The sequence below is a fragment of the Sinocyclocheilus rhinocerous genome, unplaced genomic scaffold, assembly GCF_001515625.1.
Source record: "Sinocyclocheilus rhinocerous isolate Xijiao unplaced genomic scaffold, SAMN03320098_v1.1 scaffold128, whole genome shotgun sequence".
Classification (NCBI taxonomy): domain Eukaryota; kingdom Metazoa; phylum Chordata; class Actinopteri; order Cypriniformes; family Cyprinidae; genus Sinocyclocheilus; species Sinocyclocheilus rhinocerous.
In genome coordinates, this window is record NW_015666174.1 from 39148 (window position 1) to 55635 (window position 16488).

A 16488-nucleotide genomic window follows, 5' to 3' on the forward strand; every position below is an offset into this window, starting at 1 on the left:
TTTGTCTCAATAAATTGGGTTAATTTAAAAATACAGTGGTTAAATAAAAAATAAAAAAATCTATTGCTCTTTGTTTTAAAAAAGGTTATAAAAATTATCGATACCAAACGATATGAAACATTATATCGTTGATACATTTTTTAGCTATATCGCCCAGCCCTAATGTGGTGGCCAGTTTCAAGCTGAAATTGTTTGACTGTTGGTAACCAATTAAATTGTGTTTGGCCTATGACTTAGTTTCCTACAGTATTTCCAAATTTTTGTTTTTCTGACAAAATGTAGAATATTTTTGGAATTTTGAAAAGCACATTTTGGGACATTCAACTTCTCAGCTATAATGTAAAAGACCTGCTGCAGCCTGTTCATAAAAAGCCTGAGGCGGCCATACCTGTCCCCTTGGGTCTAAAATGAACTTTTTTCCACATGTGGCAATGGTTTGAGATGAGAATTTACCATTTGTAAATATTTGGGACCCTGGACCACAAAACCAGTCATAAGGGTCAATTTTTCGAAATTGAGATTTATACATCATCTGAAAACTGAATAAATAAGCTTTCCATTGATGTATGTTTTGTTAGGATAGGACAATATTTGGCCGATATACAACTATTTAAAAATTTTGGAATCTGAGGGTGCAAGAAAATCTAAATATTGAGAAAATTGCCTTTAAAGTTGTCCAAATGAAGTTCTTTGCGATGCATATTACTAATCAAAAATTACGTTTTAATACATTTATAGTAGGAAATTTACAAAATATCCTAATGATTTTTGGCATAAAAGTCAAGTTTATTTGTACAGCGCTTTTCACGATACAAATCATTGCAAAGCAACTTTACAGCAAATTAAGTTTCTACAATATTTAGTGGTAGCTTATCAGTGGTGACTGTCAATTAATGTACATATGGCAGAAATGTACGGAAAAATCAATTTAAGACGTAATAAAACAGACGATGAACACTATTAACAGAAATTATTATATGATGCAATCAAACTAATAGCAAAATGTGGTAGTTCTGTATCTTGTTTCAGGGTTGGCATCATCTGAAGTCCTCTGAGGGGTTGGCATCATCTCTTCTCAGGTGTTCTGGATCCAGACTGAAGCTTATGTCAATCCCGTGGCAAAAACAGAGAAACAAATAGAGACATAATTAGCGTAGCTGCTGTTCCAACCAAGCAAAATTGATTTAGCGACTGAAGACTGGTTTTGTGGTCCAGGGTCACATTTCTTCCTGGCCATAAAACTTTTTTTTTTTTTTTTAAGTAAATCTCATTAAACAAATGTAGAACTTCTCTGGATCATATTTCTCCACAATTTCAAAAAATGAAATAATATTTTGCTCAAAGAAAATGAAGCCTGTTTTAGGACCATTAGGATTTTTTTTGCACTGTGATGTAGAGACCTGCGCGGGACGGATTTTTCAGTCCCGTTCCCGCCCGTTCCCGCAAGATTCTGTCCCGCTCCCGCAAAAATATATCTTATCTGGTCCCGGTCCCGCTCCCGCCCGCAACATTCATGTTTTGTCCCGCTCCCGCCCACAAAAGCCCACATAAAAGTAATCTATATAGATTGTTTTCAGTACATTGAAGAAATTTACATGAAATGGTTCTGTAACATCTCCTAAGCTCCACAACATCCCAGCATAAACACTCCCGATAAAATATTTGTTATTTAGGTAGATTGTTTTCAGTACATTGAAGAAATTTACATGAAATGGTTCTGTAACATCTCCTAAGCTCCACAACATCCCAGCATAAACACTTCCGATAAAATATTTGTTATTTAGGCTAAGCATCAATATTCACAACCATTGTTATTTTTTACAGAAAGCAAACATTGGCTGCTGCATGCATGGTTTGGCATGGCAGAATGCGAGCAGCACGCTTCCTTTATTATCACAAAAAGCTGACATCTCAGTTAATCGCGATCTCATAAAGCTCTGTTATAACACTAAATATATGCACAATGAATCTTTCACAGTGTCTAAAATGAGAGGATTCGTGAGCACGCAATTTCAGCACTGCGGTGAGTAGATTCTAACTTAATCACCTCTGATTGGCCATTGCGTTCCAGAAATCAAAAACTGAGTCTGTGATTGGCTACATTATAAATGGAAACTATGTCTAGCTTGCGCGTTAATCATTTTAATGTTAATATTAGTTGTTCTTTTTGCTTTAGTGCAACAGATAAATAACAATTTATATGTTTTAGACACTTTATGTTTAGATAATTTCTATTTTGCGGGAGTCCCGCGAATCATTTTATTCTCCCGCATCCCACACACACACGAGTCTCTTCCCGCCCGCACCCGCACTCGCCCATCAAGAGTTGTCCCGCGCCGCACCCTGTTGCGTTGGGTCCCGCGGGAGTGCAGGTCTCTACATAAGCACATTTTCCTCCTGTAATTTTTATTATCTTAATGCAAAAATTATTTGTACTGCAATAAAAAAAATACATGGTAACATATTGTAAAAAATTATTTTAAATTATATAATACTTTAAAAAAATATTAACAATAAACAATAACAACAATAAATAATAAACAAAATATATTAAATTTTTGGGAGGTTTAAGTATCTCTTTGATTTAGTTCACATATATCAGATGAAGGTCAAGGCCTATTCACACACCAAGCATGAATATTCCATTCAAGCATCATTTGTTAAATGAATCATAACGTAATGAATCAAAACAATGTATTCCTATGAAGTTATTCACGCTGAAGTCTACACTTTTTTAAACCACATGTTTCAGTGAGTGTGTTAAAAAGGTTTTTCTTCACGCCGCAATTAAACACTCACCAACCAATAAGATAAGTTCTCATCTGGAGCTGCTGCACTAATGCACTGACAGCTATTCTGCCAACTGGTAATATTTCAAACGGTAACTGTATTTATTTAACAGTATTTCATGATGAATGTACACTGAAGCACAGACGCTATAGAGGCTAAAGGATGCAGAAAATGTGAAGTTACAAGACTCTTTACTGAAGAGCATCGTTACAGGCTCAGCAATCATTAGCTGACAGGCCTGACTGAGATGCACGTTTAGTTCATCTTAAATCAGAGCTGTTCCCTCACCTGCCGCTAATAGAGCAGCAATGAAGAAAACAAGCCAGCCATTTCACTGGCCCGCTCTTTGAGCCTGGGTTAATGTAACTATTCCATCTTGCTTGGACCCCATGTGCCTTTAGCTTGAATAGCCTCTATTAGCAGTCATGTGATTACAGAACACCTTCACAGATATCCCTGTGCTCTTTTCAGGTGATTGATTTCTCATGGCGCTTGAGCATTAGTGTGGCATTGATTGTTAGTAGGACCTCCGATGGGCGTCATAGTCACAGACTGCTTGTAGATTGTCAGTGATCATTGTAACGGGGTTTATGACTTTGAAACTTGATGTTTATCTGTTAGACATCTGCGTCTAGATTTAATTTAGACCAGTGCTGAACTTGCTTCATTTTAAGGGGGTATGAATTTATACTGATTTTCTTTTCCCTTGCCGCTTAATTTTGCAGATTGGTTTGTGGGTCGCTGACATGATACTCATACTAAATAATTCAGAATTACAAAAAAAATAAAATAATAATAAATGCATTTCATATATACAATGACTTGAATAGATCTCTTCTATGAGGAACATGGTTTTAATTTCAGAATTAAAATCCATTTTGATATATTTTTTGAGGGGTCAGATTATGTCACTACCCTGATATGCTGCAATTAAACACTCGCCAACCAATGAGACATAAGCTCTTGTCTGGAATTGCTGCTACCCGCGCATTAGGATGCACTAATGCACTGACAGCTATTCTGCCAACTGGTAATATTTCAAACGGTAACTTTATTTATTTAACAGTATTTCATGATGAATGTACACTGAAGCACAGCCGCTATAGAGGCTAAAGGATGCAGAAAATGTGAAGTTACAAGACTCTTTACTGAAGAGCATCGTTACAGGCTCAGCAATCATTAGCTGACAGGCCTGACTGAGATGCACGTTTAGTTCATCTTAAATCAGAGCTGTTCCCTCACCTGCCGCTAATAGAGCAGCAATGAAGAAAACAAGCCAGCCATTTCACCGGCCCGCACTTTGAGCCTGGGTTAATGTAACTATTCATCTTGCTTGGACCCCATGTGCCTTTAGCTTGAATAGCCTCTATTAGCAGTCATGTGATTACAGAACACCTTCACAGATATCCCTGTGCTCTTTTCAGGTGATTGATTTCTCATGGCGCTTGAGCATTAGTGTGGAATTGATTGTTAGTAGGACCTCCGATGGGCGTCATAGTCACAGACTGCTTGTAGATTGTCAGTGATCATTGTAACGGGGTTTATGACTTTGAAACTTGATGTTTATCTGTTAGACATCTGCGTCTAGATTTAATTTAGACCAGTGCTGAACTTGCTTCATTTTAAGGGGGTATGAATTTATACTGATTTTCTTTTCCCTTGCCGCTTAATTTTGCAGATTGGTTTGTGGGTCGCTGACATGATACTCATACTAAATAATTCAGAATTACAAAAAAAAAAAATAATAATAAATGCATTTCATATATACAATGACTTGAATAGATCTCTTCTATGAGGAACATGGTTTTAATTTCAGAATTAAAATCCATTTTGATATATTTTTTGAGGGGTCAGATTATGTCACTACCCTGATATCATAATGCAAGCATTTGGGAAAGTAATGTGCACCAGTTAGTTACCAATAATAATAATAATAATTATTATTATTATTATATTCAACTTTAATGGGTTCCTAAAACACCAGTGTGACCATTGAAGCAAAATTAGAGAACTGTAAACATTTGAATGTGTTGTTCAATTATTGAAATATTAACATGGGGGTGCTTTAAGTAAGTATCTTACATTTTTGGCTGGCATAAAAAGATCGGCTGACAAGGATCCCCTGTTATATGAATTACAAAAGGTGTTTAAAATTATTATTTTTTTAATTACAATCTCTTCTCCATACAATGTAAGCATTCAGTGAGGCTGTTAAAGGGGACGTAACACACAGACACACAGTTTCTGCCAATCTCATGTTAATCTTGAGTACCTACCTATAGAGTAGTGTCATATCTCCGAAGAGTCTTTAGTTTTATCAGATTTATAAAAGACAGATACAGCTTGTAGCACTTCTCTCTGAAAACAGTCGAGCTCCTGGAGGCGTGCCATGGGCGCTCCCTCAGCCTCGACTATAAATAACCGAAAAATGATTTTCAAGGTGCAGAGATAGAATCCATTTGGAATGTTCGCTAAAATGAAGAGTGATTTATGATTTCATACAATTCCTGCTGAAAGCATTTCGGGCTTTGCCCGGTCATCAAAGTCCTGCCAGCTCAAATCTATTATTTATCGCCCAGCATGTCTATGTGGCATCAGAACTTTATGGCAGGTAATGTTTGTCTTTAGCAAACATGATGTGGAAAAATCAATACTGGATAGGATAAATGGCATTAAATGATGGCGGCCAGAGGTTATTTACACTTTTTTTTTAAAACATCTTCAGTATTATCTGGACAGTTATATTGAGGCTCCTCGCACCGTCGCTGATCTGGTAGGAGCATAATTGAGATGCATCTGTTATAAACAGGCGAAATGAATTAATGTAATTCTTTTCCATAAATATAATTAGTTTTTTTCAGTTCAGGTGACTTTTTGAAATGATGTCACTGTAATGCACATAAGGATGCACTAGTAGATTATGGAACTCTGTTTTATCCTTCGGGAATTTATTGGATTGTGAAAAATGGATCTTAAGTTTTTACATTTTGATAAAAGATTACAGAGAACATTCTAACATTTGTTTTATTTTACAATATGCAACATTGAATCCGCACAATAAATTAAGGAACACACATTATGAAATTCAACATGGTGAATTTCGTTGTCATGCTATTTAATTTGGACATCAAATTTGGATGTGATGCTGTAAAATTTTAACAATATCACAATCCTATTACCAATACTGTGGGACGAGATTTTATCCAACAGGAATTGGATTGTGTTATTTTGGCATTATACACAGGAATATAGAGGACAGGAGGGGTTGAAAATGTGTATTTATTTTTTTTCCAACAGTGAAATTTTAATAAAAGATTATGAAGATAAACATTTTTATTTTATTTTACAATAACATGCAATGATAAATCAGGAATCATGAAAGTCAACAGGGTTGATGTCATGCTGTTAAATTTGGACAAAGGTTTTTGGTCACATTGTAGGAGAGCATGTGGGTGTCTGGAATCCCAGGATTCTCCATCAGTGAAATAGCCAGTACTAGGAAAGATACGACGGGCCTGCTCGGAATAAATCACTTTTCCATTGTGTGTGTGAGATGGGGCTGTGCAAGGCCAGATGAAGAAGAAGAAAGATGGAGGGACAGGAACGCTTCAGCAGGTTAATGGAGTTGTTTTCAGCCCCGGTGCTGCTCAATCTTGCTCTCAGGGACCCCACGCGTTCCCTCTGCCTTTTTAGTGCAGCTTTGCGAAGTATGTAAACCTCAGCTCAAGCAGTATGTATGCTAGTAAATATACCAATTGGATCCATTGGTACTTTGGCTTTAGTTAGAGCTTGTACGAGCACTTAATTTTAATAGTCAGCGAGTTATCCGGGAAATGTTTACCTTATGTAAATGACTGTCCAAATACTGTGCAGCATCAGCAGCCTTTAGCATTGCCAGATTCATGTTGCTTGCAGTTTCATAAACTGTGCAAAAACAGTCATATTCCACTTGCTTATATGGTAGTTATTACTACATTTTCTTATTTTTTGTGGCGGTACACAAGTTTTTTTTGGTTTGTATGTGAACGTTCCAGATGTATTGTGGTCCAAATGGGAAATTGCTAAATCAGTTAAGAAATTGATAAATCAACTGAGAAAGTTATTGTAGTGTTTAGGTTTTTTAGTCATTTGTCCATTTGGCATTTTCATGATTTTTGTTTTTTTATATATTACTATTTAGGTTTCATTTATTTTGATTTCAGTTTTTGATTTCCATTATGTTTATTGCTTCAACTTGGAAGGCAACATTTCAAATTTTTAATTTTGTTTCTTCTTATACTTGTAATATATTTATTTTCATTTCAGCGTTATTTCTATCAACATTTATTTCAGTTAACAGCTTTATTTCAATTAACTTTTTTTTATAGTTTTAGTTTCAATGTAAATCAATCAATGTATTGAAAAATCGACCACTGATTGTTGGAGAAATGTGGATAAATAGATGGAATTCGATCATCTAAAATAATCAAATATAAAGAAGATAAATAAACAAACTTAAAATAAACATTTTAGCATATGTTAATATACAAATAATTATGAAAATGAACTTTTTTTAATCAGAAATTAAAATAATTTTGTGTAATTGTGTGTATTTTGTTATTCTATGTTAGTTACCTTTTTTGGTTGTGTTTGTTAACATAACTTTAAAACTTTATATACAAAAAAAAGAAATTAAAATAATTTTCATTGATATATCATTATTTATATAATAGTAATTGGTTAATTTAGTAGTTTTGGTCTTAAGTGTTTTAAGTGATTTTGATCTGCACACAATGAATTATTTAATTCATTTATCCATTGATTAAGCCATTTTTCATTTTATTAATTGAATTTTTTTGATTTCTGAAATGATTTTTGAGTGTCATTTGTGTCCTCATACAAACTGTCTGATGCACCATTGGTTCACCGGCAACATACTTGTGGCAACATAATTGACTTTTCAGTGCAATGTTAAAATCTAGTGACATACTTTATAAGAATTGGGAGATGAAAGATTGAATGAAATACAATATTGTTAGCTGTGTAGTTGTCCTTATGCCGAGTTGCTGTTTCTAACTGGACGTATCCGCAGCAGTTAAAGTGAATAAGCCTTCAGTGAGCTTTAATGCTTTTTGCGTCAACGTAATTGTAAAAGCAGTCGGACTGCTTTGCTATTTCAGCGATGTGTGCATGAAATGGCATGCATTTCGCAAATTGAGGGAAACTTCCAATTCAGAGAGTGATCACAATGGTGGTCGGTGACAATGCTTTCTGTCTGTGTTCATTTCCCAGGCCTCACCGAGTCTGTCATTGCGGCAGCCTGCTCCAGAGTCGGACAGAGCGTTCTGCATTTAGACAGGTACTACACAAGACACTAATAAGACCGGAAGATTCCTTAAAACTCAGATGTATTGCTTGGCAGTTTTGCTTTTTTCTGTTTTGTACCTATAAGTGAAGTGCAGTTTGATGCTCAGTGTCAGTGAAATGTGATCTATGTAAACATTTACGTTTAAGCATTTATCCAAAGTGACTTACAAAAGAGGAGCAACAACAAACACTTGAATGATGTTGAATAAATGATTATTTTTTTCATTTTACAGGAGGAACTACTATGCTGGAAACTGGGCAAGCTTCACATTCAATGGCCTGCTGTCATGGATCGAGGAATATAAGGTCATTTATTTTTATCATTTTCACTCAGATACAAGTTTATGTGAATTGTATCAACCGAATAACATTTTTTTTAACTGATACTACTTTTTAGCAGTTTTAAGTAGTGGGTCACCTTGTGGTTTTGTAGCCAGTGTTTGATTTTGGTTTATAATGTGTGTTCTCAGAATCAGCAGGAGGTACAGATCACAGAGTTGGAGCAAGTATGGAGGAGCTTGATTGATGAGGGAGAGGATGCGGTGCCTCTCAGCGCCGTCGATTCCTCTATTTCCAACTTAGAAGTTTTCTGTTATGCCAGGTTAGTATTAATTGTTCTTCACTTACAGCTCACACAGTCTAAAATTGGTCCTTCACAAATTTATGATGGCAGATCCTGTGTGTTTCGTCTCTTGAATGCACATTTGCTTTTAATTTCATTGAATTTTAAAATAAAATTTTGGTCGATATTTTAAGGTATTGTGCAACATGTCAGAATAATAAACATGCTGCATAACAAACTAACTGAATTGACTTCTAGGATCATTTAAATTTCACTTCAATATTAAAGCAAAAAGCACTAAAAAGGCAGATAGTTAATAATAATAAATAGAATCAATAATAAACATCACCCAATGTTGCACATCTATGCAATTCTTCATAAAATCCTAATCATTTCAATTCTAAATGTTTTAATATGAGGTTTTCTCACTAACAATTGTGAATTATATTTTTGATGACTGAATATATATAATAATAATAATGTGGCTGAACTTCAAGGTAAAAAATTTAAGTCCACCACAAGGTGTACAGTGTCAGAAAGATATTTTAAAATGACTGTCAGGACATAGACCAAGAGGAAAATGCAATTGTTCCCTTAATGTAACATGCAATACAATAGAGGGTTAAAAATTAGACATGGTTATTGACACAAAGTGCATGATTCGATTATTTTTGCAAGCTTGCGATTTGATTCAGATGATTCCGATCTTGATTCAATTTTATTCATATTGATTCATTTAGATATATATCATGTACAATACATGGCAGTTGTTCTCAAGGAAAATAAATATCTCTGTTAATGCTGTAAACTATACAAGGATCTCTATCAGTTGGAACATTACTATAATATTAAAGGTCAAAATTAACAACTTATGATTTGTATACAAACATTTAATTTGCACATACTGCGCGTTTTATAATAACTTTTTAATGATCCAATTATCTTTCTACTCCAGCTGTTCTTAGGAAATCTAACCATTTAAATCATGGCTTTAATAAAAAAACTTGTTGTCTTGACAGATTATTCAGACATACATTAAATATTGAAGAACAGGTTAAGTAAAAATATTATGAACATGTAATATAGTGCATTAATTTAGGAAATCGCTTCTCTCTTGAGATCCTTTTTCTGGCCAGCTATTGAGCTAAGGATGTCTTTCCTGAGGTAAATGCAACGTTATGTGGCATGATTTTTCCAAGCTGTTTTGTTGCGGTTGAAACATTGATTGAGCGATTAAATGAGACACATGATACATTTCAGTAATTCTTTCATTTTCTTTCAACATAGCTTCTCGTGTTCATTTATGCTTATTTGGTGCTATAACTAGTAGTAAAGAGGAGGAGAAGAACGGTTCATGTGACGCTTGAACTGAGGTGGCTAAAGTGATCTGTCACACAACATCAAAGAGCATCAAAATGCTATTTATTGTGTGTCATTTATAGTGAGGAAGAAGAGAAAGAAGAGGAAACGAAGGCCCCATTAACAAGCTTTCAGCCAGTGAATGCTGAGACTGTATCAGAAGAGACCAACGGTGACTCAGAGGCTCAGGACACGGTTACGGGTGATGACGCCACAGCATCCGATGCTAAGACGCCGAACGAGGAGCACGAAGTCTCTGAGCCAAAGGAGGAGCAGCATACATCCGACATTTCAAAACCCAGCCAATCACAGGAAGAGAAAGAGTCGCAGCTGATCAGCAGCCCAGCAGATCCACCTGTAGAGGTGGAAAAGAAGATAACATATCAAAAGTTGGTAAAAGAGGGACGCAGATTCAACATCGACCTTGTCTCCAAGGTTTGTATTAAATATGACAATCAGAATATTAAATAAAAAGAAAATAATAGGAAACCAATAACTGCTTTATTTACCGAAAAACAAGCATTCTGACACCTAAAGGTATAGAAATAGTAAATGCTCTGTCATTAACGTCACGTTTACACCTGTATGTGTGAATAAATGCTTCAAATAGGCTTGCTGCGGTAGTCTGTGCTACTCGTTTGTACAGCTATACAGGGATTACTTGCCACCCGAGTGATGTAAGTTAAGAAATTCAAAGTTCAGTGCTGTCAGATTTTTTTTTCTCATACATGTTAATTGAAATATTTGAGTAAGCTAACTCATGCATTTTGATCACACTTAAAATTATCATTATTTTTAGTAGTAGAAACGTAACTAGCTTTAACGAGCTAATTCAGTAAATTCTAACATGCTACTTGGTAACAATGATTTGATTAACAGCAATTGCTGAATGAATAAGGCAACATTAGAAAACTGAACATATACCTGTTGTCAAACTAAGCTCATGCTTCTAAATTAGCATAGCAAAACATCAGACACTACTAAAATCTCTCACTTAACTTTACTCTTTCACAAATCCCTAACAGAGTTTGGGTTCAATTTAAGTTTCTCTAAATTAAAAGAAACAAGTTTATTAAACTCAAAACAATGAAACAGTTCAGATTACTTCAAATGTGTCAGTTTCATGAAGAAAAAGAAAGTTCTAAATAATCATGAAAGTTAATTTGTTTAATTTAAATTTGCCCTACTCAAACCAATTAAATATTGTGAGCATTAGGGTTTACAGTGTACTATTGTATTGTTGTTGTGTTTTTAAGAATAATAATGAATCCACCATTTTCAAGCATTCGTTTTGTGAAAGATATCTTGTAAAATGTGTGGTGTAATCTGTAATATCGATGTTGTCACAAGTTTATTAATCTGTGGGAAAATTTTCTCACGATTGCATCCCTAGCTTCAAACGATTAAAATGACTTTCTAACACCATCACGTAGTGATCGCAGTCTGGCTTCTAGCTTTAAATGAACTTAGAAGGCAATGAAATGAAATTTATAGTGTTCTCTTTGACCCCCTTCAAAGTTGATGTATTCACGTGGTGCACTGGTGGATCTGCTCATCAAATCTAATGTGAGCCGTTACGCGGAGTTCAAGAACATCGGCCGCATCCTCACCTATAGAAATGGAAAAGTGGAGCAGGTATGGAGCTGATCTTTTTCAGTGAATCCTATTAACAGAATCAAATAAATGTAAAAATGCTCAAAAGGACAATTGATATTTAGCATTAACTGACATTTTTGACATGCAACCATTTTTCCAAACTGCTTGTCCTATGTAGGTTCGCAATGATTATTATATTTTATTTTATTTTTCTTTCCCAATCCAAAATTCTGAGTACTTCATGTTTTCCTCATGACTGCATTATATTTTAGGTCTAATATGAAGCATCCTGATTCAAAATTTTTAGAGCAGTTCAGCTAAGATAAAACGATTAAATTGATTTGCTGCTTGATTTATCCATTTCTATTTGCTAATGTACTTGATAAGAGCATTGACGCAATAGGTGTTTCTCATTTCACTAAAAATATTAAATGCAGCATTGTAATGCACAATCCATCTGTGTGAGTAATTCAGGGCTAAAGGTAAGCCGTTTTCTCGCAATTGTTACTTCCTCCTCTTTACTGATTGTGTGCAATATGTATATTTGTGTATGCATGTCAGTACTTTAACCTGCGCTGTCCTGTTTCTTCCTCCCCTGAAGGTACCGTGTTCACGGGCGGATGTGTTTGCCAGTAAACAGCTGACTGTGGTTGAGAAACGCATGCTGATGAAGTTTCTTACCTTCTGTCTGGACTTTGAGCAGCACCCAGAGGAGTACCAGGGTATGACCCCATGTGTTTGTTTCCCTGCAGCTCTCTGATTTACATGGAACATCAGAGATCTATCGCAGACATTTACTGTAGATTTCAGGTCAGAATAGAAATCTCTGTGAAGTAGAGAATTTTGTTCTTAAAGTCGACATGAAATCAAAATTGAACTTTTTTTCACTTTCTTAATGAATGTTCTTTGTCTTATTGTGCACTATTAATCAGTGCATGTTGTTTTTAAAGAAAAAATATTTCAAATATTTTCTGCAAAAGTTAATACATTTCTTTGCCTACTACCCAAGCAAGTGTGTGCAGGGGAAATATTATTAACCAATAATATCATAGCCTAACATCCACGATCCAATCAAATGGCAGTGCATTAAATCAAGCCCCACCTTACATTATTTCCCTCTAAATATTCATGACAATGTCACACGAATTTGAATGAAAAATGATAGATTATAAATAATATACATACACATTTTCAGAAAAGTGATTAAGAAAACTACAGAAAATTTTTAAAAAAATTATTAATTAAAAAAAGGATTAAAATGTAATGTAAATTGAAACTAAATTTTTTTTAAAAGTTTTTTTTTTTTAAATATTTTATTTTCAATTTTTAATCCAAGCAAAAATTAGGTTGTGATAAGAGTATTCTTTGATCTATGCACTTTCTTTTACACAATTTATTTTTTGGATGTCCTACCATGGTTTATCGAAGACCTTTTTGCCAAATATGAATAATCATCAATAAATATAAAAAAGCCAATTCCCACAATACCACAATAGAAACAGTACTCAAATTTATGCCGGTTAAAAAATGTCCAGTACCATTATCCGTGTTAACTATTTTTATTGTTAGAACAGGTGAGGACATTTGTAACTTGAATGTGTGAGGGTTCCGGTCTCATTCGCTTCCAGTTATTTTAACTGTACAAAAACAGTGTGCTATGCTTGATATTGCAAACTGGTATTTCTTATCATATTATTTTCATTTATTATTGTAATCATGAACACATTGCTTTGTAGCACAAGTAATTTTACCGTTTACTGCATTTTGCTATTCTTCTTGTTATTTACCTAATCCAGTAAATGAATCAGAAGTTTCGCACATTCATAGAAAATAGCTTACTTCCGCATTACAAAATTAGGTGGATATTGCCCACTGAATTGTTGTTTCATGTTGCCTTTAAAAATGTAGCTTTATTGAATTTAAGTCACACTGACATAAGGTAAATTACTGCTTTTATGTCATTAGAGTGTAATTCAACATGCAATAATAACCATTTTGAAAATACACAAGCTTTTCATTCATTAGTGACAGGCCTAGTGGGAGGTCTCATTATCTTTTTACACTGTAACAGATTTGAAATTGTCCTTATTTCTAGACTATACCGAGAAACCATTTAGAGAGTTCCTGAAGAACAAGAAGCTCACTGAGAACCTGCAAGACTTCGTCCTGCACTCCATCGCTATGGTGACGCAGCAGACCCTTACGGAGGAAGGACTAAAGGCCACGCAGCACTTCCTGCGATGCTTGGGTCGCTACGGCAACACTCCCTTCCTGTTCCCTCTGTACGGCCTGGGAGAAATCCCACAATGCTTTTGCAGGTAAACTATATAGGATACTGTTACAGAACAGAGCAGATTACTTTGTCAGGTCATTTCACAAACTAAAACCATAAAAGCATTTTACTTGAAATAAAATAAAATATTAAAAAAAAACTCTAACTCAAAAAGAATGACATTTGGGCAAAAACAAATGTGGAACTCGGACAGAAAACATGATATATACCCCTTAATATTCAACTCTACGGTCTTTACAAATCACATACTCTCAGCTCTGAGGGGGAAGGGAGGAAGCAGGCCGTTAGGAGGAGGGTCAGAGCTCCGCAGGACCGTGAGTGTTTGCTTTTAGCACTTTGAGTCTGCTGGGAGCAGTGCTGTGAAACGGTGGCACTTGGAGACGAGCAGTCTTCAGCCGCATGCCGCTGAGAGGAATCATCATCACAGAAACCATGAGCTGGCGTCAGGCCAGGTTACAGAGAACATCTCCCCAAAGACGAGCAGAGCAGTCGAGTGTTTATCTAAAATGCACATATGACTCCAATCTCTGCTTTGAGCTCTGCTCTTAGAAAAAAGTCTGTTTACGTCAATAAGGTTGTATAGCTGATTTGCTGAAATAGATCAGGCCAATAATATCAGAGCAATTGCCAAATGTCGCTTACAATGTAAACGTGTCAGATAGACATCAATATTTCATATTAGTCTATTAAATTTGTGTTTGTGTCATCTGAAGTTTCTGAACAGTTTTTGCTGTTATGTAATCATGTTCTGTAATACGATTTTATCATAATTCCACATAAAGGCAACTTAACCCTCCACCTCAAAATTTAAGCTTGGCGTGTCTCATCTGAGAGATCTGTGAATTTTAATGCACCTTGTCTGTGAGGCAGATTAATTAGCATTTTTGATTTCCATAGTTTTCCACTAATCACCCTTGCTGACATTCAGATAAGCATCCTAGCGCACTGAGGCATGAACCCACCTGCAAGCTGTCCGTCATCTGCAGAGGGAACGCAAGAAACAGTTGTCGCCGCTGACTTTATTTTTCTCCGTAACTTCATTTTAAAATTGAGCTCTGAGAATCTTTTTTTAATGGTCAATGATGGTTTACAAAATGGATGTTGTAAAATGCATCTCAGAAAAAGGGGAAAGACCATGTTTGCTAAATAAATAAAGAAATAGTTCACCTACAAATGCTAATGTAATCGCCCTCATGTTATTCCATACCTGTATGACTTTCTTCCGTAGAACACAAAAGGAGACATTTTGAAAAATGCCCTGGTTGCTCTTTTCCTTATAGAGAAAGTTATTTGGGTCATCAAGCACAAATGACATGAAAGCATAGCCTAGAAAACATAGCAAATAACAACAAAGCTATTTGCATGGCTTCAGAAAACTTGGAATGCAGTGTGCAATATTGACCTAGGGTCCCTGTGGGTCCTAAAAAGTCTTAAAATATCTTAAATTCAGTTTTATCAAATTTAAGGTCATAAAAAGTCTTAAATATCTATATTTATATAACACAAGTCTTAATTATAGTTTTAAGAGGTCTTAAATATGGGGAGGGATATACAAAAATCATGATGTGGTCTAATGTGATTGTTAAACTGATGCATCTTTTCATTTTTGGTATCTTGGTCACACAATATTCTGTTTGGCATTTAATTCAGCTCAGGAAAGGAAGGAAAGACTAAGAACATTATTTAAATAGATTTTACTAGTATTGGCACAATAACCTAGTTATTGCTTTTCTTTAAACACATTATTATCACCAAAATCCAATATCAGTTGACCTCAAATTCAAATATATTGGTATATAGTACACAAACCAATTTAATTATTTATGTATATACTGAATAAAACATGTCTTGAGTATTTTAAATTTGCAGTTACCCTGTTTTGTTGCCTGTTTAATCTGAGTTACATGATTTATTTTGAGATTATATAGGCTTGTTCTGTAGGGACATACAGCATTGGTTTTATTTCTGCAGGTCTTAAAGGTCTTAAAAAGTCTTAAATTTGATTTGAAAAATTCGTCAGATACCCTGGGATCTTTTTAAAAAATAAATAATTACTTGCATAAAAAAAGCTTCTTTAAATGGAAAAGAGTAGCTTGGAATTCTTCAAAATATCTCCATTTATGTTCTACAGAAGAAGGAAACTCAAACAGGTTTGGAACAAGATGAGGATGATTAAATGATGACAAAATGTGCGTTTTTGTGTGAACTATTCCTTTAAAGTCACTACGAAACTGAAGTAAAAAAATTGGTGTACAAACAATTTTCACTCAGAAATTGATTTCAATTTCACAGTTGATTACAAAATTTATACCGACTTACAGGTGCATCTCAATAAATTAGAATGTCGTGGAAAAGTTCATTTATTTCAGTAATTCAACTCAAATTGTGAAACCCGTGTATTAAATAAATTCAATGCACACAGACTGAAGTAGTTTAAGTCTTTGGTTCTTTTAATTGTGATGATTTTGGCTCACATTTAACAAAAACCCACCAACTCACTATCTCAACAAATTAGAATACTCCATAAGACCAATAAAAAAAA

At 34.8% G+C, this 16488-nt stretch overlaps 1 protein-coding gene across 1 annotated transcript in view; it reads left to right on the forward strand.

Moving 5' to 3' along the window:
• Positions 1–16488, forward strand: part of LOC107731975 (rab proteins geranylgeranyltransferase component A 2-like) — a 64396-nt gene that overhangs the window by 8957 nt on the left and 38951 nt on the right. The window contains exons 2-8 of the mRNA XM_016543201.1: positions 8062–8128; positions 8370–8442; positions 8607–8737; positions 10141–10492; positions 11576–11692; positions 12255–12375; positions 13749–13971. Coding sequence (XP_016398687.1) covers positions 8062–8128; positions 8370–8442; positions 8607–8737; positions 10141–10492; positions 11576–11692; positions 12255–12375; positions 13749–13971 — 1084 coding nt within the window. The remainder of the gene's footprint in view (positions 1–8061; positions 8129–8369; positions 8443–8606; positions 8738–10140; positions 10493–11575; positions 11693–12254; positions 12376–13748; positions 13972–16488) is intronic.